Genomic DNA, 22,169 nt, shown 5'->3' on the forward strand with positions numbered 1-22,169 from the left:
CCCCCTGCCCACTGTCCCTGGAGGCTCAGGGACAAAGCAACACCCTCCCCCACCCTTGGGATTGCACAAGCTGCTGCTGTGTGTGCGTGCATGTGGCTAGCTGCCTATTACTGGAAGTCCCGAGGATTTCTGCACTCCAGGGCTTGGCCCGGAGCTGTGGCCACCTCCCCTTCCTGCCTCCCTTTGTGATTAACATTCTGGGCTGTCTGCCTAAGTTCTGAGCACTCCCCTGCCACCCCACTGGCCAGCTTGGGTTCCTGGGCAAAAACAGAGCCTCCCCGTGGCTGGTCAGGGTTGCCCTTGAACACAAGATAGTGGTGGGAGCTCAGTGTCTTCTTGCCTCCCAAGCTAGGAAAATCCTGGGGGTGGATTATTAGTATGTTCTAGCTCCCCAAACCATACTGGGGTTCTTCCCAGTTCAGGTTGGCCCCTGACCACTCCTGGGAGACACTGGCATAGACAGCCTTGTGAAGCTGCAGAGGGACAGTGTTGGCCTATGGGTGGTGGCCACAGCCCTGCTGCCCAAGTTAATTGTTAACAGGTGTGGTCAGGACCTGGCAAGGTGCTTCCGCAGCTGGGATGGCCACAGTGGGCTTGATGCATGTGTGGAAGGAGGGAGCCCTCTGGGCCTCTGGGGCTGCCTCTTCCTTTCTGGGCCTGGTTGCTCTAGGAAGCAAAGGAAGCTAGGTAAGCAATGTGGAAAATTTTAAGACAACCTCAGCATATCCACATTTCCCTTCTACAGGACATGATGCCGCCGCCACTGACACACAAGGAGAAACCCAGATAGCTGTCCCTGTGGCCTCAGGTTGTGGAGTCCCCACCTGCCACCTGATGCTTGCAGTGGGACCTGCCATGGATGGGGAGTGTCCTCAGCATGAACTCCCGCCAGCGGGTAGCATCCCGCTGCAGGTGAGTGCAGGCCATCCCCGAAGTCACCAAGCAGGACTCAAATACTTGCAAGTGGATTCTGGCTTTTGCCCTCCAGAATTTGACCTTGACCTTTTCACTTCAAAGTTCAGCCTCTGCCAGCTCTCCCGGAGCTTGTCTCTCATCTCATCACATCGCATCTCATCTCATCTCATCTCATCTCTGAGTGAGGTTCTTCCTACAGAAAATATCTCTGGGGATTCACCAGCAACCAGTGCCTTCATCAACTCTAAGCTCTCAAGGTTTTTGAGTTTTGGGTGTTTTTTTTTTTTTTTCAGAAGTTGCTGGTCGTTGGGAGAAGCACTGAACACTGAACACTGCTGAAGCCCCTCTTTCTTTTCTTTTTTCTTTCCTTTTTTTTTTTTTGGTCCTGAGACTGGGCCTTGAACTTAGAGTCTGGACACTTTCCTTGAGTTTTTTAGCCTTTTGAGTAGTTAAGGGTATAGATGTGAGCCACCAGACCTGGGCTCTTTTCTTTTTTTCTTTCTTTTTTTTTTTTTCCTCATATTTTAAAAAATTTTTTATTGTAATTAATAGAAGGGTTACATTATGTTCACTAGATAGAAGGTACATTCCTTAATAATCATTGCTACCCCTTCTCATGTTTTTGTCCCTATTTCCCTCCCCCACCCCCTCTCATATTTTTTATTGTAATTAATAAAAGGGTTACAGTTATATTCACCAGATAGAAGATGTATTACTTCACACCCATTGATACCCCTTCTCATGTTTTTGTCCCCATTTCCTTCCTCCCACCCCCTCTCCTCATCTTGTTTTCCCCCCTTCCGTTTCCTATTTCAAATAAACAAATAAACCTGTATCTCTCTCCCCCCCCTTTCCCCCTCTCTTCTCTCTTTCCCTCCCTCCCGCCCTCCCTCCCTGTCTCTCTCTCTTTCTCTCTCTCTCTTTTGCCAGGACTGGGGCTTGAACTTAGGGCCTGGGAACTGTCCTTGGATACCTTTTGCTCAAAGCCAGCACTCTGCCACTTGAGCTACAGCGCCACTTCCAGCTTTTTCTGTGTATATTGTTCCAGAGAATCGAACCTAGGGTTTCACGCATACTAGGCAAGCATGCTGCCACTAGGCCATGCTCCAGGCCCTGAGCTCTTTTCTTTTTAAAGACAGTTGCAACCCAGGCTGGCCTAGAATTTGTACCTCCTGCTTCAACCTCCTGAGTGCTAGGATTGCAAGTATGCACAGACTATGTAATACACTATTTCATCAGCAATTTTGGTTTATAGGAAACCACTCAGAGCTGAGTTCCCACATTCTCATGCCCTCCCTGTCCCCTTACTAACATCCTGCATTAGCATGGGAAGCTGTTACAATTAATGGGCCAAAGCGGATCTGGATACATTATCATTAGCTCAAGTCCAAAGTTTACTTGAAGGCTCACTCCCTACGCTGAACATTTTATGGATTTGACAAATATACCTACCATTAGAACACCCCATAGAATAGTTCCAGTGCCCCAAAAATCTGTGCTCCACTCATTCATTGTCCTCTCCCATCATCTTATTCAAGTCTATAACTTTGCCTTTTCCAGAATACTGTTGTTGGAATCATACAGCATTGTAGTCTTTTCACACTGGCTTCTTCAACTCAGTAATAATGTTATGTGTTTTTTCCTTATTTTTGGCGGCAGTGGAGGTGCTAGAATTTGAACTCAGGGTTTCATGAACTTGCTGGGTTGGTATTCTACCACTGAGCATTGCTTTCAGCCTTGTTTTTCACTGGTTAATTTTAAAATGAGGACTCGATTCCTGCCTGAGTGTTGGGTGCTATGACTCTAGTACTTTCATATCCTGTTGTTGCTAGAATGACAGGTATGTACCACTGCACTGAGCTTCTTCTCTATGGAAATGGAATCTCTCACACTTCCCTGCCCAGGCTGACCTAGTACCACAATCCTCCCCATCTCAGCTTCCTACATAACATGGGTTGACAGGCATGTGCTACTGCATCAGCTATGGGTTGGGAACTTTTCTGCCCTAGGCTGGCATCAGATTGAGAGCCTCCTAAGTAGCCAGGATTTATCAGTCACCTACTGAAAGAAAGCTTGTCTTTGTGATCTACTGAAGGACATCATTCCAATTTTGACTGTGAATTAAATGTTTTAAGTAGACAGACACTGGTGGCTCACATTTGTAATCCTAGTTACTCAGGAGATAACATCTGAAAATTGAGATTCAAAGGCAGCCCACGCTCTTACCAAGTAACCTCCAAAAATCTACATATGGAACTGTGGCTCAAGTGATAGAGTGCTAGTCTTGAGCAAAAAAAAGCTCAGGGATAGCACATAGGACCTGAGTTCAAGACCTAGGAACTCCACAGAGAGAGGGAGGGGGTACAAAAATTCAGGCCCTTGCCATAGTGGGAAAGAAAGCAAACTGCCTGACTCAACAAAGAAACTTGAAGTGCCAAAGATCATGAGGAGAGCAAGTGGGGTATGTGGCAGTGGAGACTGAGACTGCATGGAGGACAGCATCCCTGCAGCCCCCTCTGAATGGGAATGGTCAGGATCTGCTCTTCTGTGTCATCCTGGCTGCCCCTCCCACTTCTTTGTCTCCTCCTGCTGGTTCGGGCCTTGATTGTTGCTTGTCCATCCAGGATGAGTAAAGATGAAAAGGCTGAGTGGGAAGAGAAGCAAGAATAAGTGTGGGTTTCTACAGAGCTTCGAACTAGCTACTGGGGTCCTGTAGATCTCAGGGTGTCAGTAGTAGGGACATAGAATGCCCCTCGGAAAGGAGAAGCTCATATTTTGCTCAGGTAGTAGGGTATAGAATATGAAGTTGCTTAAAGGGACCCCCACAATGGGCGCCAGTGGCTCATGCCTATAAACCTAGCTACACAGGAGACTGAGGATCGTGGTTCTAAGCCAGTACAGGCTGGAAAGTTCCCAAGATGTTTAACTCGCTGACAAAAAGCCAGAAGTAGAGCTATAGCTCAACCTTGAGTGAAAAAGCTAAGAGACAATAATCAGACCAATAAATGGAGAGTGGGGCACCAGTTTCCTAGCTACTCAGGAGGCTGAGATCTGAGGATTGTCATTCAAAGCCAGCCCTGGAAGGAAAGTTCATGAGACTCTTATTTCCAGTTAATCACCATAAAACAGTGGCTCAAATGGCAGAGCACTAATCTTCAGCAAAAATGCTCAGGGCACAGTGGCTCATGACTATAATCCTAGCTACTCAGGAGGCTGAGGTCTGAGGATAATGGTTCACATCCAGCCTGGGTCCTAAAGTCTGTGAGACTCTTATCTCCAATTAACCACTAGAAAACCAGAAGTGGTGCTCTGGCTCAAGAGATAGTGTGGTAGCCTTGAACTGAAGAGCTCAGGGACAACACTTGGGCCCAGAGTCCAAGCCCCACAACTGACAAAAAAAAGGGGGGGGCCTACAATTTGCAAGGTGGGGCTAGTTATGATTGGAGTTACTCACCACTTGGGAACCCTGACTGATGTTCAGCACCCACAGTGTGGTTGAGGCAAGGAGCAGGTATCCAGCGATCTTTCACTCCTTCCCCCACCATGTGCCCTGCCCATACTTTTCTGTGCCTCCCGCAACTCCCTCTGATCCATCTGTACAGCCGTAATCTGCCTAATTACTTTCCTGTCACTGGCCTTTGGGGAGAGTCCAATTTCCACTGCTATATATAACATTGCTATATTTTGAGAGTGTGTTTCCGAAATAGGATTCTTGGTTGGGTCAGAACCAAGGTTGGAGGGGATACAGAGGATGGATACAGTCCTGCAGAATGTACCACTGCCCTATCCCCCTTATGATAGGGAAGCCAAGCTCTCTGAAGCTCCACCTGGGCAGGCATAAGGACCCAACTGCCCTAAGGACTCAGAAACTGGAGTCTGGACCAGCATGAGGATATTGGTCCCCAGTGTGAAAAGTCCTGTGCCTCCATTGTATCTCCTGAACATGGAAGGAAGGCTTCCTGGCACCATCTTAGATTGTGTGGTGGCAGAAGGTCTGGGATGGCACCCCACAGTCCATTATCATACAGCTTAAACTCAGGGACTGAACACTGTCCTTGAGCTTTCTCAAGGCTAGTGCTCTACCACTTGAGCCACAGCACCAGCTTTTTTCTATGTTTGTGGTACTGAGGAATCAAACCTGGGTCTTTGTGCACGCTAGGCAAGCACTCTACCACTAGGCCAAACTCCCGGTCCCTTAACCTGTCCTTTTTGCTTCACAAGAGAGAGCAGCCCCTCTGTTTCCAACAGAGATGCCACCGGAAGGATCTGATTGGCTGCCTGGATTAGGTGCCCATTTTTGGACCAATCACAGGCTAAGGCCAGCCCTTTAAAGGCAGAGCCACAGAGGTGGCTGTTAATGGAAAGTCTCAAGGCATTTATTTATTTATTTATTGTGCCAGTAACTGAGGCTTCAATTCAGTGCTTCTCACTCAAGACTTGGCTTTTTTGCTCAAGACTGGCACTCAGTCATGTGACCCAGTGCTCCACTTCTGGCGTTATTTATGCTGGTTAATTGAAAATAAGAGTCTCATGGACTTTTCTGCCCAGGCTGGCTTTGAATCTTGATCCTCAGATCCCAGCCTCCTGAGTAGCTAGACTTACAGGCATGAGCGAGCCTGGGTACACACCAACACTTTTTGAAGAGGGCATAGAAGATGTTGGGCTTGGAGCCTGGCCAGCTTCCCGGTAATGCAAGTCAGAGAGAGTAGAAGTGGCTGAGCCTTGGTGTGGTGTCCAGGGAGATCCTGGGGTAGGACAGTATGCAGTCTCTTACCTGGTCATCAGCCTTACTTCCAGGCCCAGCAGGGACGAACAGGATGATGTCCCATTTCTGGCTTCTCCTCAGTGACCATGGGGTCTTCCCTGGAGGCCAGTGGAAAAAAACTAGAGTCTTAGGTTGGGACTGGCTGTGGAGCAGGAGCCTACTGAATTCTGCCTTTTCTGCACGAGTGTATGGCCTACCCCATCCTGGCAGGACACAGGAGCCTCTTAAAACACAAGGTCCTTCCTTCTTTGCAAAGATTCATTTGCTTTTTTTTTTTTTTTTTTTTTTTTTTTTGAGGGGGAATGGAACCTTCTGCATGCTAGGCAGGTGTTTGCCATAATGCTATACCTTAACCTCCAAGCAGCGTCCCTAGACCCTGAGCCTGACATATGGGAAGCTCCAGGAACTGGAGTTCTCCTGGGGTTATCTCATGTAGACAGAGAAACTTAGCTACCAGGTAGTTAAGTAACTCCCAGGTGGCCCAGAGTGAAGCCTCAGATGACTACAGAGCTATCATAAGACCTCATGAAGTCCCTTGTACCCTCCCTACTTGCCCTCCCACATACCTATCCCTGACTCCTCTTCCTGTGTTTCAGAATGCCCTGCTGCACTGTCCATGGTGGGGCAGTTTCTCCCAGGCACCGTATCCAGCCTTCTCCAGTGAGAGCCCGTAAGTCTTAGCCCTCAGTTGCATGCTCCCAAAGTCCCAATGCAGAAATCAGAGCTCCCAAAGTTTCTGTCCTTCCTTGTTGTTGCCAGGGCCAGAAGCACCCACCTAGACCAGCCTTCTTAGCTTGAGGACAGGTCTGTGATGCCATGTTGGGCCAGGGTCGATCCCCACAGGCTTGACCTCCCCTGACACTGGCTGGAGCCAGAGCAAGGATGGGGGTTGTGTAGATCCTCAGAGCCATGCCTTGCTAAGCTCTGTCTCAAGTGGAATACAGGAGGGGAACTTATTTTCCACCACATTTTGCTTACCTTCCTCTGTCTCTTCCTCCAGCCAGTTCATGAACTCCACGTTCCTCAGTGGCCAGCCTTGCCCAGACACCAGCTATGCTTCTGTAGCCACTGCCTCCAGCTTCCTGCCAAAGAGTGGTGACTTTCCTCAGGTAAAAGCCACAGGCTTGTTTGGAGCACCAAAGCTGTGGTACCACCTCTGAGTGTCCATGAATTCATTAAGGGTGCTATTGGTTACAAGGAAATGTGGCTGGTGTTTTGGAAACAACCAGTTCCCTGCTTAGCTGCTATGGGCAATAAAGAAGAAGCCTGCCAGCCTGAGAGTCTCTGCTGTCCTACTGGTCACCAGACTGTTCTCCTTACCTTGTGATTGTGCAAGGATGTGTTGGGATGGCTATGTAAGGAAGGCAGGGGCCAAATGGGCAGATGGCCTGTAGTCACATTGTCCTCACAGTCTCCATAGCTGTCTTGTATCTGATTCATTCCTCACACTGGGCACCCTCCCCACAGGCCCCATAGCAGTGGCATAAGAAAGTAGCCTATAGAAGCTAAGCACTGGTGGCTCTTGCCTGTAATCCTAGCTACTCAGGAGGCTGAGATCTAAGGATCACAGTTCAAAGCCAGCCCAAGCAGACAAGTCTATGAAATTTATCTCCAATTAAGCATCAGAAAACTGGGGGGCTGGGAGTTTGGCCTAGTGGTAGAGTGCTTGCCTAGCATGCATGAAGACCAGGGTTCAATTCCTGGTTACCACATACATAGAAAAAGCCGGAAGTGGTGCTGTGACTCAAGTGGTAGAGTACTAGCCTTGAGAAAGTCCAAGGACAGTGCTCAGGCCCTGAGTTCAACTGACAAAAACAAAGAGACACAGACATAGATAGAGACCAAGTGTACTAAGGCAGCACGGAGTCTTTACAATTTCTGAGAAAGCAAACATGCTGACGCCTGCCAGCATCAGCCTTTGTGCACTGACAGAGACATGGTTTTTTCCACGATCATGTTTGAGTGGCATTCCAGGGTTGTGGATATGGTATGTTGGGTGCTCCCAAGATTCATGGAACACAAGAACGCAGAGCCCTCTCCCTTCCTCCCTTTGTGTGTGTGTGTGTGTGTGTGTGTGTGTGTGTTTGTGTGGGTTGTATGTGTGTGTGCATGCATGCATGTGCATGCACTTGAACTCAGGGGCTGAGCTCTGCCCCTTAGCTTTTTCATTCAATATTGGCACACCACCCACTTCTAGCTTTTTTTTGGGGGGGGGAGGTGAGGGGATCATGGGGCTTGAACTCGGGGCTTGAGCCCTATCTTTGAGCTTTTGTGCTCAAGGCTAATGCTTTACCACTTTGAGTCACAGCTGTGATTCAGTTTTGTGGTGGTTCTTTAGAGATAAGAATTTCATGAACTTTGCTGCCTGGCCTGGTTTCAAATCATGATCCTGATCCGTTTCCTGAATAGTTAGGATTACAAGCATGAGCCACTAGCACCTGGCCTAGTTTCAGCTTTTTGCTGGCTAATTGAAGGTAAGAGTCTCAGAATTTTCAGCCCTAGGCTGGCTTTGAACTCAGATCTCAGCCCCTGAAGTAGCTAGAATTACAGGTGTGAGCTACCACTAAGTTCTTTCTGCTTATTTCTGATCTTTGTCTTTTTTCTTCTTCTTTTCTTGCACCATCCCTGAGCTTCCTTTGTTCAAGACTAACACTCTACCATTTGAGCCTATCGCCACTTCCAGCTCTTTCTGTTTATATAGTACTGAGGAATCAAATCCAGGGCTTCATGCATGCTAGACAGGCACTCTACTGCTAAGCCACATGCTCAGCCCCTTTTCATCTTTTTTTTTTTTTTTTGGTCATGGAGCTTGAACTCAGCCTGGGTGCTGTCCCTGAGCTCTTCAGCTCAAGGCTCCCACCCTACCCCTGGGCTTAGGTGCTGTCCCTATGCTTACCCTTGAGCCACTGTCCTACTTCCCGTTTTTTAGTGATTCATTGGAGGTAAGAGTCTCTCCACTTTGTGCTTTGAACCTTGATCCTCAGATCTCAGTCTCCTGAGTAGCTAGGATTACAGGTATAAGCCACCAGCACTTCTGGCTTTTTCTGTGTATCTTGTACTGGGGAATGAACCCAGGCCTTTGTGCATGCTAGGCGAGCTCTCTACCACCCCACCCCTGGAGGACCTCTTCCACATTCCGCCCATGGGCTAGGATTGGGGTTCTGTGGAGGAAGGAGCCAAATCTGAAAGCCAGCCCTCATGTCTGGGCCTCCGCCAGCTGCCCCACTGTGGAAGTCCCTCTTGTCCTAATTCAGACTTGGTGAAGATGTGAACAATACAGTGATCCATATATCCACATCCTGGTCCTTGGAGCCTATGGCTGTCACCTTATGTGACAGAAGAAACTTTGCAGATGGGATTAAGCTTAAGAACCTTGATCTGGATTATCCAGGGTCACTTGAAGCCCAGCATCACCAGACAGTCCTCAAAGAGGCAGCCAGAAGGTTAGGGATAGTTATTGGGACATGCTGTGCTGCTCCTCTAAAGAGGGAGAAGGGGGTTGGGAGTGTGGCTTGAAGCCCTGGGTTGGATTCCTCAGTACCACATATACAAAAAAAGCCGAAGCAGCACTGTGGCTCAAGTGGTAGAGCCCTAGCCTTGAGCAAAAGAAGCTCAGGGACAGTGCCTAGGCCTTGAGTTCAAGACCTAGGACTGGCAAAAAAAAAAAAAAAGGGAGGGAACCATGAGAACCCTCTGGAAGCTGGGACAGTCAGGACAAAGATTTGCCCTGGCTAGGAGTTTGGCCTAGTGGTAGAGCGCTTGCCTAGCATGCATGAAGACTGAGGTTTGATTCCTTGGTACCACATTCATAGAAAAAGCCAGAAGTGGTGCTGTGGCTCAAGTAGGAGAGTGTTAGCCTTGAGGAAACCCAAGGACAGTGCTCAAGCCCTGAGCTCAAGCCCAGGACTGGCAAAAAAAAAGAAAACAAAAAACCAAGATCCTCCCTGGAGCCTCGGCATCAGCCCTGCTACATTCCAGATTTTTGTCCTCTAGACCATAAGATCATATCACTGTGGCTTTAAGCCAGGAGGTTTTTGGTAGTTAGGGTTGGAGCAGCACATATTTCATGCTCTAGAATTGTTTCTTTTAGCCATGTAAATCAGAAGGTGCTGTAATAGAAAATCCAGAGCTGGGAAGGAAATGTAACCTATAGGCTTTCACTTAACAGCTAGTAATAAAACTCCTGAATTTCCTGGCAGAGGAGGCAAAAAGAGAAAGGAGATAAGGTGTGTGAGTAAGCACCTATGAGGAGAAAGCAGAGGTATTTTCATTTTTGCTGAGCCATCCTGATTTCCCTTTGTGGTATGGCACAGTCCTCTGTAACTATGGACATATGGCGCCCTCCCTGCCTGTGGTTAGGTTTGGCTTCCTTTTCTTATGTCCTGCGCTGAATCTGAACTGTCAGCCCCACAGTACCCTTTTCCTTGATTCTGTTATGTGAGCCCACCAAGATCTAGGGAGGTTGGGACTGTGGAACAGGGGGCATCACACCGCTCTCTCGAGGTTCCTCACAGATCTGTGGAGGTAGCCTCCTTGTCTTGCTGCTCTGTTTTCAGGAATATAATGGTCAAGTTCTTACCCCAGCCCCATGTGCCACCCTGGCCAGCCTGCTGGATGCCTTCCACAAATCAAACCTACCTCACTGGGGTCAGAGTAGGCCTGGAGACTGGGGACCCAAGTCCAAATACTGGAGGCAGGGTGCACGTGCACGTGTGCATGCGCGTGCGCGCACACACACACACACACACACACACACACACACACACACACACCAGTTTGAAATAAGAAGTTATGATGCTCCAAGTTTCTGTATATTTGAAAGTTTTCATGAGACTGGACATACCTGTAATCTCAGCACTCAGAAGACTGAGACAGAGTCAAATCAAGCCTGGGTCATAAAATGAGACCCAGTCTCAGAAAACAATAACAGGTCTGGGAGTGTGGATTGCAAAACCTTGAGTTAAAACTAAAGGTGGGGGCCAGGAGTTTGGCCTAGTGGTAGTGTGCTTGCCTAGCATGCACGAAGACCCAGATTCGATTCCATGGTACCACATATATAGGGGAAAAAAAGCCAGAAGTGGTGCTGAGGCTCAAGTGGTAGAGTTCTAGCTTTGAGAAAGTCCAAGGACAGTGCTTAGCCCAGAGCTCAAGCCCAGGACTGGCAAAAAAAAAAAAAAAAAAAAAACCCTAAAACAAAAACACTAAAGGTGGGCCGGGCACAGTGGCTCACGCCTGTAATCCTAGCTACTCAAAGCCAGCCAGGCTGTGAGACTCTTATCTCCAATTAATCACCAGAAAACAGGAAGTAGCATCTGTGGCTCTAGAAGTAGGGCGCTAGCCTTGAGCTGAAGCGCTCAGGGACAATGCCTAGGCCTAGAGTTCAAGACCCACAGGGGGTGTGGCTTAGTGGTAGAGTAAGTACTTGCCTAGCATGTATGAAGCCCTGGGTTCCATTCCTTAGGACCACATATACAGAAAAAGCTGAAAGTGGTTCTGGGGCTCAAGTGGTAGAGCTCTAGCTTAGAGTAAAAAGAAGCTCAGGAGCTGGGCACAGTGGCTCACACCACTCTGTAATTCTAGCTGCTCAGGAGGCTGAGATCTGAGGATTGAGGTTCAAAGACAGCCCCACCATTAAAGTCTATGAGACTCTTCAATTAACCACCAAAAACCCGGAAGTGGCACTGTGGTTCAAGGGTTAGGGAGTTAGCCTTGAGCCAAAGAGCTCAGGAACAGTGTCTAAGCCAAGTTCCAAGTCCTACCACTGCCAAAAAGGGGGGGGGGTATGTGTGGGACCACCTATAATTCGAGCTACTCAGAGGCAGAAATATGGAGGATCATAGCTCAGAGTCAGTCCAGGCAAAAAGTTAGCAAGATTCCATCTTAAAACATAACTATGAGTTGGGTTGGAGTTATAGTTCAGGTAGTAGAGCAGCACCAATGATCAAAAGTAAACATTAGAAGCTGGGTGCCTGTAATCCTAACTACTTAGGAGTCCAAAATCCAAGGATCACACTTCAAAGCCAGCCCAGGCAGGAAAGCCTGTGAAACTCTCATTGCCAATTAATGACAAAAAAAAAAAAAAAAAAAAAGCCAGAAGTACAACTGTGGCCCATGTGATAGAGTGCCAGCCTTGAGCAAAAATGAGCTCATTGATAGTGTCCAGGCTCAGAGTCAAGTTCCAGGACTGGCCAAAAAAAAAAAAAAGTAAGCATCAGATATCAAGTTTGAATATAGGTCTAAACAACAACAAAAATAGCTGTGTGTGAGCTTGGTCTTCATGCCTATAATTCTTACTACTCTGGAGGCTGAGATCTTAGGGCTTCATGCATGCTAGGCAAACACTCTACCACTAAGCCACATTCCTAGCCCCTGAAGTCCGAAATGGAGGACACAGTTCAAAGCCAGCCCATGCAGAAAGTCCATGAAACTCTTATCTCCAATTAACCTGCAAACTGCTGGAAATGAAGGTGTGGCTAAAGTGATAGAGTGCTGACCTTGAGCAAGAAAGCCTAGAGAGGGCCAGGAGCATGGCTTAGTGGTATAGTGCTTGCCTAGCATGCATGAAGATCCAGGTTCAGTTCCTCGGTACCACATACATAGAAAAAGCCAGAAGTGGTACTGTGGCTCAAGTGGCAGAGCCTAGCCTTGAGAAAGCCCAAGGACAGTGCTCAGGCCCTGAGCTCAAGGCCCAGGACTGGCAAAAAAGAAAAAAATAAAAAGAAAGCCGAGAGACTACCCAGGCCCTGAGTTTAAGCCTAGTACTAGTATACACACACATACACACACAGAGCCAGGCACCAGTAGTTCACACCTGTAATCCTAGCTACTTAGGAGGCTGAGATTTGAGGATTATGGTTTGAAGCCAGCTGGGACAAGAAAGTCAATGAGGGTCTTATCTCCAATTAACCAACAATAAGAAAGTTGAAAGAGGAGCTGTGGCCAGGTGGTAGAATGCTATCCTTGAATAATCAAAAAGGAAGTTCAGAGATAGCACTCACACCTTGAATTGAAGCTCCAGGACTGGCACAAGGAGAGCACCGAGTATGAGGTAGTACCTCACGGTGTTCCCAGTCATATGGCAGACACAGAAAGGAGGGTTAAAGCATGATGAAGCTCACCCCAGGCAAAAACAGACCTTTTCTGAAATGTTTCTAAAGCAAAAAGAGGTTAGGAACATGAAGTGGTAGAGCGCTTACCTAGCAAGCTCAAGTTCCTGAGTTCAAAGCCCAATACTTGTCCTCCTCCAAAAAAAAAAAAGTATTTTAAAAATGTGGGCTCAGAGCATGGCCTAGCAGTAGAGAACTAGCCTTGTGTACTTGAAGCCCTGGGTTCAATTTCCTGGTTCCCATACACAGAAAAAAGCGCCAGAAATGGTGCTATGGCTCAAGTGGCAGAGCCCTAGCCTTGAGAAAGCTCAAGGACAGAGCTCAGGCCATAAGTTCAAGCCCCAGGACTAAAAAAATGTGTGAGTGAAGTACATGACTGGATAGTCCCCGCCTTGCTCTGATGATCCTTTGAAGGGACCTATGTTTTTGGGTTGAACATCTGGTGGCGTCTCTCAATTAGAGGACCTCAGAAGCAGCACTAGATTCTCCTCAGGGCTATGTTCTCTGCTAAGGACATGTCTATACAGATGTGTGACTTTGTTTCCATTCTCTTTTTTTGTGTGTGGGGGGGGTTCTTGCAACAGTCTTGAGTCTTGAATTCAGGACCTGAGTATTGTCAGTTACCATTTTTGCTCAAGAATAGCACTCTACCATTTGTGCCACAACTCCACTTTTGGCTTTTTGGTGGTTAATTGGAGATGAGTCTCACCAGCTTTCCTGCCCGAGCTGGCTTCAAACCTGTCTTCAGATACCTGAGTATCTAGGATTGCAGTTATAAGCCACCACTGTCCAACTTATTTTGGGTTTTTGAGACAGGTTCTTGCTATATAGTCCAGGCTGGTCTCCAAATCATAGTCCTTCGAATTCAGCCTTCAAGTGATGAGATTTGTTACCATTATTTATTTATTTGTTTTTATTGAGGTGTGACAGAAAAGCCACCATTTCAGCGTATACCCCTCTATTTCTCCATAAACTCACAAACTCACAACCATTGCACTAATCCTACAATATTCTTATTATCCTACCAACAATTTGTCACCTTTGGGCAATTATTTCAGTCCTCCCCAGCCCAAGACCACTTCCTGTCTCCAGTGATATTGAAGTTTGAACTCAGGACTTTGTGCTTGGAAGAAAGGCACTCCATACTATCTCGGGATTCTCCTGTTCTGCATTTTTCTTGTCAATGAAGCCACAAACTATGGGGCCTTTTCTCTGGTTTTTATTGAGTATTGTGCCCTCAAGGACCCTCCATATTGTAGCTTCATCCTATTCGTGGCTGAGTATTACTCCAGTGAGGATGGACGTCACTGTATGTCTACTCTTCTATGGCTACATCTTCGGGTGGTTTAAATCACGCATCTGAGGCTGGGAATGTGGCTTAGTGGTACAGTGCTTGCCTAGTAGGCCTGGAGACCTGGGCTCAATTCCTTAGTACCACATAAACAGAAAAGACTGGAAATGGCACTGGCTCAAGTGATAGAGTGCTAGCCTTAAGCAAAAGAAGCCCAGGGACAGTGCTCATGCTCTGAGTTCAAGCCCCAGGACTGACCAAAAAAAAAAAAAATAAATAATAAGTCATGCTGCTAAGAGCCTCTGGGCATAACTTTCCAAGTGCCAATGCTCGTGTCTGTCAGGCACACAGCCAAGCAGAGAACTGCACGCAGAGAACAACATAGAACTTGTCTGTGGTGGGCCAGGAGTGTGGCCTAGTTGGTAGAGTGCTTGCCTAGCATGCACAAAGCCCTGGATTTGATTCCTTAGTACCATATACACAGAAAAAGCCAGAAGTGGTTCTGTAGCTTAAGTGGTAGAATGCTACCTTTGAGAAAGCTCAAGAACAGTGCCCAGGCCCTGAGTTCAAGCCCCAGGACTGGCCAAAAGAAAAAAAAAACTTGTCAGTGGTACTTTAGTGACAGATTTCATGTGGTCATCTGTTCCAGGCATGCCCAAGTCTGATCAAGGGCATACTTTGGGACATGTGGGCCCAGGGGGCGAGAGGCTCCTGGGTCCCATGCTAGTGGATCATAGACCGTGGACTGTTTCTTGGCCTCGTCCCTGACCCATGATAAGTCTGGTTTGTGTGTGTATGTGTGTGAACTCAGGGCATGAGTGCTGTCCCTAAGCTTTTCTGTTCAAGTCTAGTGCTCTACCACTTGCACCACAGCTCCACTTCTTACCTTTTGTGGTTAATTCTAGATGAGTCTATTGGATTTTTCCTGCTCATGCTGACTTTGAACCTTGATCCTTATATCTTAGCCTCCTAAATAGCTAGAATTACAGGCTTGAGCTACCAGTGCCCAGCCTCAGTTTGTTTGTTTACTAGTCCTGGGACTTGAACTCAGGGCCCGAGCACTGTCTTTAAGCTTTTTTTGGCTCAAGGCTAGCACTCTTATCACTTGAGTCACAGCACCACTTCCCGTGTTTTCCGTGTATGTGGTACTGAGGAATCAAACCCACAGCTTTGTGCATGCTAGGCAAGCACTCTTCCACTAGCCCAGGCTCCCAGCACCTCACTCTTTTGCTGTGTACTGAAGGTGCTCCCACCAAGGCTGACCCAGCACCCCCCCCATTCTCCTCCCCCTCTGTCTCGTCAGACCTCTCCTCAGCTGTACCCTTGCATAGGATATCCCAGGGGTCCTGACTACAGGGCAATGCCATCTGCATGGATCTCACTTCCACCCGTGCCTAATACCTCTACAGCTCACTTAGACACCTCTTTCCAAAGTCACTCAGAAACCACCTCCTGGGATGTTGTCTCCCCTTTCTCCATGCTGCTCCTCTCACCCTGCATTGTGAGGACAGCTGCTACCCCCCACACACACACACACTGTGCCCCTGGCCACAAACAGACTGATGGGTACTACAGGCTTGCCTCCAGGCTACATGGCTGTTGGAGGCATCTGTCCGGTAAGTGGGCTCTGCCTGTAGCCCAGGGGCTGCTGGGAAGTGGAGATGAGCTCACGCTCAGGAAAGTGCTGCGCATACTGCCTGGCTCCCCACACAGGCCAGCATTGCATCGACTGCTCCACAAATGCATTTCAGTGGGATCAGAGGTCTGCTTGCTGCTCCCCAGCCCCCCCCAACCCCCCCCTCGGCCCTCCCCCAGTTACCGGCACTGGTCAGACAGGGAGAGATGGGAGGGGAGTTCCTCTTACAGGAAGCCCTTTGGTTTCATGCTGGCCTCTGCCCCTTGGCTGGTGTTGAGCGTGCACCTGGGAGGGGCCATCCACCTGCTGTAAAACAGGGCTCTTCTAAAGGCCTAGCCAGGCCCACATAGCCCTTTACCAAGCAGGCAGGAAGGGCTGGAGTGGGACATGGGGTGGGGGGGAGTCTGAGGCAGGAGGGGAGAGATAGGGAGTAGGAAGCCCAGAGTCAGACACACTGATGTGACAAGAGCAAGGGCCTGGCATAGGCTGTTCATTTGGGCCCAGCTTCATTCTTGTGATCTGGAGTAAGGGCACTGCATGGAAGAACCGCATCTCGATAGGTACACAGGCCACCCCAGCCAGCTCTCACTTCCTTTCAGGCCCGCAATTGCAGAACCCCATGTACCTAGGCCTAAACCCAAACTCATCTCTTCCACATACTCATTACCTCCACATATGACTCTTCCTTCCAGAATCCTCAGTGCCCCTCCATGTCTACCCAAGGCCCCCATTCCCCACTTCCAGGCTCATCCCTGACCCCTTCTCCCTGCCCCATATGTTATCATAGACCCCACTCCCCCATCCATCATAGATCCCTGACCCCTCTCCTATGCTGCATCATAGGCCTGTGAGTCTCCCCCCCCCCCTCTTTCTTTCTTTCTTTCTTGCCAGACTTGGGACTTGAATTCAGGGCCTAAGCACTATCCTTTTTCTCAAGGCTAGTACTCTTCCACTCGAGCTGCAGCATCATTTCTGTTTTTTTCTGTGTATGTGGCACAGAGGAATTGAACCCAGGGTTTCATTCATGCTAGACAAGCACTTTATCATTAGCCCATACTCCCTGCCCAGACCCATGCCTTTTCTCACTGCATTCCCTTCCTCTACATCCAGACCCCCTGCTCCTGCCTTGCCATCCCTGCCCAATCTAGCTCTCATTTTAGTCACTGTGAATGTACATTACCTGTATCCTATGTCCTCTTGGTCCTTGGAGCCTCTTTTCCTTAGCAGCCATGCCCTGTTGCCAGCATCAGGGACCAGCAGGCCAGTGACAGCTGCAGCCCTGTCCTTAGTGCTAGTGCCAGGCCAAATCTAAAGGAGAGGCTAGAGGCCTGAGGCTGAGGCAGCCAAGGGGTTGCTGGGGGTTGGCCAGTACACTGAAGGTGAATGGTCCTCCGATAGGGAAACCTTTCTAGACAACTTCCTTATCAGAGACTCTAAGCCACAACAAATGTTCCCATGTTCTTATGACCTACCTTACCCACCTTATTCTGCCAGCCTGTGAATCCTGTAGAGGTAGGACTGGGGGACCAAGGGTCAGAGCTTAGATGCAGTCTTATGCTGGTTGATGTAATTTTAAGGTTTGTTCTTGTACTTTGTACTTTTTGTTCCTTTCCTAGTAGTTTTTTTGGGTTTTTTTGCTGGTCCTGGGGTTTGAACTCAGTGCTTAGGGCCTGTCCTTGAGCTTTTTCAAAGCTAGTACTCTACCACTTAAGCCACAGTACCACTTCCAGGTTTGACTGCGTACGTGGCACCGAGGAATTGAGCCCAGGGCTTCTGGCAACTAGAAATTCATGTCTTGTCTCTCAGTTCTCCTGTTCTGGACTTGTCATGCTATGGCCTTTTGTGTCTGGCTTTTTTTTTTTTTTTTGGCTGAACATGTGTATGTGTGTGTGTGTTGTGTGTGTGTGTGTGTGTGTGTGTGTGTGAGTGTGTGCGTGTGCCCTTCCTGGGGCTTGAAATCAGGGTCTGGGTACTGTCCTTACATTTTTGTGATCAAGTCTCCTGAACAGTTAGGATTACAGATGCGAGCCACTGACTCCTGACTCCTGGTAATGGCTTTGATTTTTGTCACTTTTTTTACTTATCACCCTCCCTGTCTTGCAGTGCTTGGGGTTTCCCTCTGGTCAGATGGATATGGGACTGTGCTGTTTGTGTTGGAGACTGATCTTGGGGGGCCTCATTAGTGTCTAGATCTAGAACTAAGAGCCCCAATGTGCAGGTGATGTCCCTGTGACCTTGGCAAGATGTTTAGGGACTCTGTCCCATTCCTGAGTCTTCCCTAGAAGAGATCTGCTGACCCAGGCACCCCAACCCCTACTCCCCGACCCCAGACTGAGGGCTTAAACTCAGAGCCTGAGTTTTTCTGCTCTAGGCTAGCACTCTACCACTTTGAGCCAGAGCTCCATTTCTGGTTTTCTGGTAGTTCAGTGGAGAGAAGTTTCATGGACTTTCCTACCCATGATGGCTTTGAACTGCAGTCCTCAAATTCTGAATAGCTAGGATTACAGTTGTAAACCTCCGAGACTCAGCTTCCTTAGCTGGGCCTGTGTGCTGTACCTGAGCTCTGAATTCAGCTCAAGGCAGCTCAAGTGCTCTACCACTTTGAGGCACAGCACCACTTTCCGTTTTCTGGTGGTTAATTGGAGGTAAGAGTCTCATGGACTTTCCTACCCGGGATGGCTTTGAACCACAATCCTCAGATCTCAGCCACCTGAGTAGTGTTGGGGGCCGAGTAATAACTTTCTGCTGAGACAAGGCAAGGCGCAAGAGGCAGGGCGCAAGACTTGATTACCATTGGTTACAAATGCATTATTGTTTATCACTCTCTGCTGGGACCTAGAGTGAGGGGATATTAGCTGGAGGGACTTCCTCAGGAGGGGGGTTTAATGGAGAGAGAGATTTTCCTGCCTTGATGAAGCTGCATGGAGTCTCTGTTCTTGCTCTGGGGAAGGAAGACTGAGTGTGGGAGGACAGTGGGCCCTCTCTTCTCACGGCTCGTCCTGGTCAGGGAGTGTTTTTCCCCATCCCTCCGACTACTCTAGAGGGACCGGGGACAAAGGACCCCGACAGGTAGCTAGGATGACAGGCATGATCCACTGGCACCTGGCCCTGGGGCCAATTCTTGGCTGAGTGACAGAAGCCATGTTGTCTCCTTTCCCATTCTGGTGATGCAGAAGCCTTTACCTGTGGAGCCCTGTTTCCTAAGGGGGCAGGGGCTGTGGTTTGAAGGAGGATACAGTCTTGCCCTGCCCTCTCCCAGCTCAGCCTAGGAGCAGCAATGATCAGGCCCTGTGTCCTGGCCACCACCAGGAAAAAGCTTGGGGTAGCATGGACTGGGCAGGACTAGAGAGGCCCTCCCAGATGGGTGGGGACTGTCTTTGGTGTGTGTGCCAGACCTGGGGTTTAAACTCTGGGCTTGAGCAGTGTCCCTGAGCTTTTCTCAAGGCTGGTGCTCTACCACTTGAGCCCACAGCTCCACTTCTGACTTTTTGGTAATTAATTGGAAATATTAGTCTTGGACTTTTTTTGGCCAGATTGACTTCAAACCAAAATCCTCAGATCCCAGCCTCCTGTGTAGCTAGGATTATGGGTTTGAGGCCTATATCTGGGTGGGACTTTTGTTGAAGGGGGAGGAGCTGAATCCATAGCCTAAGGGGTGCTAGGTGTGTAGTCTGGGCCTCAGTTTACTCTGGGCCAAGCCTTTCCCTGTCCACTGCTATGAGGGCACAGAGCCACTCATTCCTGCCATTCCTGGTGGAATAGAGCTTACTGTCTCAGCTCTCCAGGGAAACAGAGGCTGTGTCCACTGTGGCTTCTGCCCACTGTGGCTTCTGCCCTTGAATGCCCCAAAAGAGCTGAGCTGGGGCCAGTAGGGCTGGCAGGGTGCGCCAGGGCCGGGCTGCATTGTTGACAGCCGTCTGTGGCTAGATTACGCCCCGTACAGTAATTCTCCTCCTCGGCTCTGCCAGTAATTGCCCTGACTTACCAGGCAGGCATCATTTCCTGAAAGTCAGCCCGGCCTTAGAGGAAGTAGGCGCTGAGAGGCCAGGCCCAAGCCGGTGACTAACCCAACATGCAAATGCAGCTGGTCTGAGCTGTGCTGCCTCTGTCCCATCTGGTCCCCACCTACCCAATGCCGGGGCTGCTGGGGCTGCTGTAGCTGTGGTCATGAGGGAGGCGCTCCCGAGCGGCTCTTCCAGGGGGACCCGTGCGGTGGTGGCCGGCGCCGGCACAGCCCCCTCACACCCCAACCATGTCCCAACTGCGATTCTGGCTGCAGTTCGCTGCTCTCAACAAGGTAAGGCTCTGGCCCCGAGGGGAGTGAGGTAAGAGACAATAGCTTGGAGGCAAGAGACCCCTCCCACCCCCACCAGAGCTGTAGGACAGGACCCAACAGGGCCAACCACCTGTGGGAATGAGCAGCTTAGCCCTGTCCCCTTCCAGAGGCCCCCAGCTGGGATCTTTCCTTTTTTGGCAGTGACAGTGAATCTTGCCAGAATTTTCTGAGGCGCAGATTTAGTACAAAGTTCCTGGATCCGGGAGACTGGAGGGAAGACAGGATAGAGTGTGAGAGGGATTTCCTAGTCACCCCCCAGGACGGGTCCTGGGTCCTGAGTACAAGGGACCAGGCTGACAGGAGAGCTGGCGTCGTCTTTGGTCCAGGCTGGGCCTTCGCCCTCAGCTCCTGCCAGGCTCCTGATGACCCCAGCCAGCCACTCATGGGATTTTTTTTTTTTTTAATCAGAACCTGTTTGCAGACTAGATTGGACATGCTTTAAGATTAGCTCTGGTTTGATAGGTAGAGCTGAGTCCCAGTCCTTCCTAGGGTACCCTGAGTTTGGCATACATGGGTTTATGCCTAGTTGCCGGGTTGGGGGTCATTTCTAGGCTGAGTTCTCTGGTAGGAGAGTAAGTAGGGTTTCTGCTGTGGATATTCCTCCTGTGACATGGGGGGCTCAGAACTGGGTCCTGCCCCACCCCAACAGAGCTCCCTGCCGTAGTTACAACAGGGAATTTTTCTTGTCCTACAAGTACTCACAACAGATCCCTCTTTTCTGGAGAGGTGGGGGGAGACACCCCTGTACCCTGTTTCAAAGCAGGGAGAGTGGAGCCCCAGGTCCCTGGGGAAATGCTCCAGGCATTCTTCAGATGAGCTGGGCTAGGCAGGGTCCAATTCTCTTTGGCAAAGGACTGGTAGCTGAGGGATTAGGAGGGTGGGAACTGGCTGGTATGGGTCCCTATGGAGGTCAGCTAATAGCTGCCTAGAGTCTAGTCTGGGTGGGTGTTGGAGGCTTGGTTTGGAAGGGTCTGTTTTCATTCCCCATTTTAGGCATTCACCTGTGATGAGGCCAGGCATTGGGGTGAGGCCTAGTAGACCCCTGAGAGCCCCACCCCTCCAGGACCTGGCAGGTGGGGACAAGATGATAAGGGACTGGGGCAACAGGGGACAGCTTAGGGGCTTTGATGAAGTCTTCCATACAGCTTGAGTTTCAGACTCTAGAAAAGTGGTTGGGAGGGCACAGTTCTTGCACCCACCCCAGTTGCTCCTCATTTACAGCTTACCCAGTGCCTTTGTGATCTGCATTGATAGTCTACCCAACATTTTCAGGTGTGTCCTTTGCCTACCCTGTACCCGCTCCAACCTTACCCACTCTCTTCATCATACCCCAGCTGGAACCAGTTCCCAGACATTCCTGCTTTCTCCCTAGGCAGTGGCAAGAGAATAAGTCAGGGGTCTACAGGGTGCCCCTTCACTGGGCCTACACAGTTTTCCATGTGGTCAGCTGGGATGTGGGTTGCAGGTAACCTCATGTAAGGCCCCCATCCTGTATCCTGTCATTAGGATCCAATGCTTTGGCCTTGGTCCCTGTTGTATGTCCAGGAGGGTGATGCTTCCTATTTGGCCAGTACCCCATTACCACCCCAATCCTGCCTAGTATATGATTGGGGCATGTTGGAGAGTTGTTTATTGTCAGTCATGGAGCTTGAACTCAGGGCCTGGGTGCTGTCCCTAAGCTTTTCTGCTCAAGGGTGGTGGCTAATTGGAGATAAGCATCTCAGACTTTCCTGCCTGGTCTGTCTTTTGAACCTCAGTCCTCAGATCTCTGCCTCTTAGGTAGCTAGGATTACAGGTGTGGGCTTCCAGTATCCAGCATGAAAAAGAGGGGGTCTTTATGCTGTGTCACCTTACCACATTGTCCTCTTGCTTGGCCTGGAACTACTGTGTGATTTGGAGTTGGGGAGGGGTGGGGAATCACGGTCTGCCACCCCAAGCTACACTGGGGCTAGTTAAAAAAAAAAAAAAGGTCTGGGCTTTAGAACCTCAGTTTTTCTAAAACAGATTCACACCTGAGTTGCTGGGCCGACTAGTGGGTATTGGACACCCTGCAGGTCTGGTGCTGTGGAGCAGTGAGGCCTGCCCCCTTTCTCCTCCCCTTTGCCCTGAGGCTCCTGGAC

At 49.4% G+C, this 22,169-nt stretch overlaps 1 protein-coding gene across 3 annotated transcripts in view; it reads left to right on the forward strand.

The window, feature by feature from the left end:
* Nucleotides 1-22,169, forward strand: part of Sbno2 (strawberry notch homolog 2) — a 68,677-nt gene that overhangs the window by 22,890 nt on the left and 23,618 nt on the right. For 2 of the 3 annotated variants that reach the window (XM_090339650.1, XM_090339642.1), the window contains exons 2-4: nucleotides 746-912; nucleotides 6,277-6,350; nucleotides 6,681-6,789. In XM_090339650.1, coding sequence (XP_090195776.1) covers nucleotides 835-912; nucleotides 6,277-6,350; nucleotides 6,681-6,789 — 261 coding nt within the window. In that variant the 5' untranslated portion in view covers nucleotides 746-834. Of the gene's footprint in view, nucleotides 1-745; nucleotides 913-6,276; nucleotides 6,351-6,680; nucleotides 6,790-19,832; nucleotides 20,011-22,169 lie in introns of those variants that run through there. The other variant, XM_090339655.1, reaches the window with a different exon arrangement.

This window comes from Megascapheus bottae, chromosome 1, assembly GCF_031878675.1.
Source record: "Megascapheus bottae isolate mThoBot1 chromosome 1, mThoBot2.hap1, whole genome shotgun sequence".
Classification (NCBI taxonomy): Eukaryota; Metazoa; Chordata; class Mammalia; order Rodentia; family Geomyidae; genus Megascapheus; species Megascapheus bottae.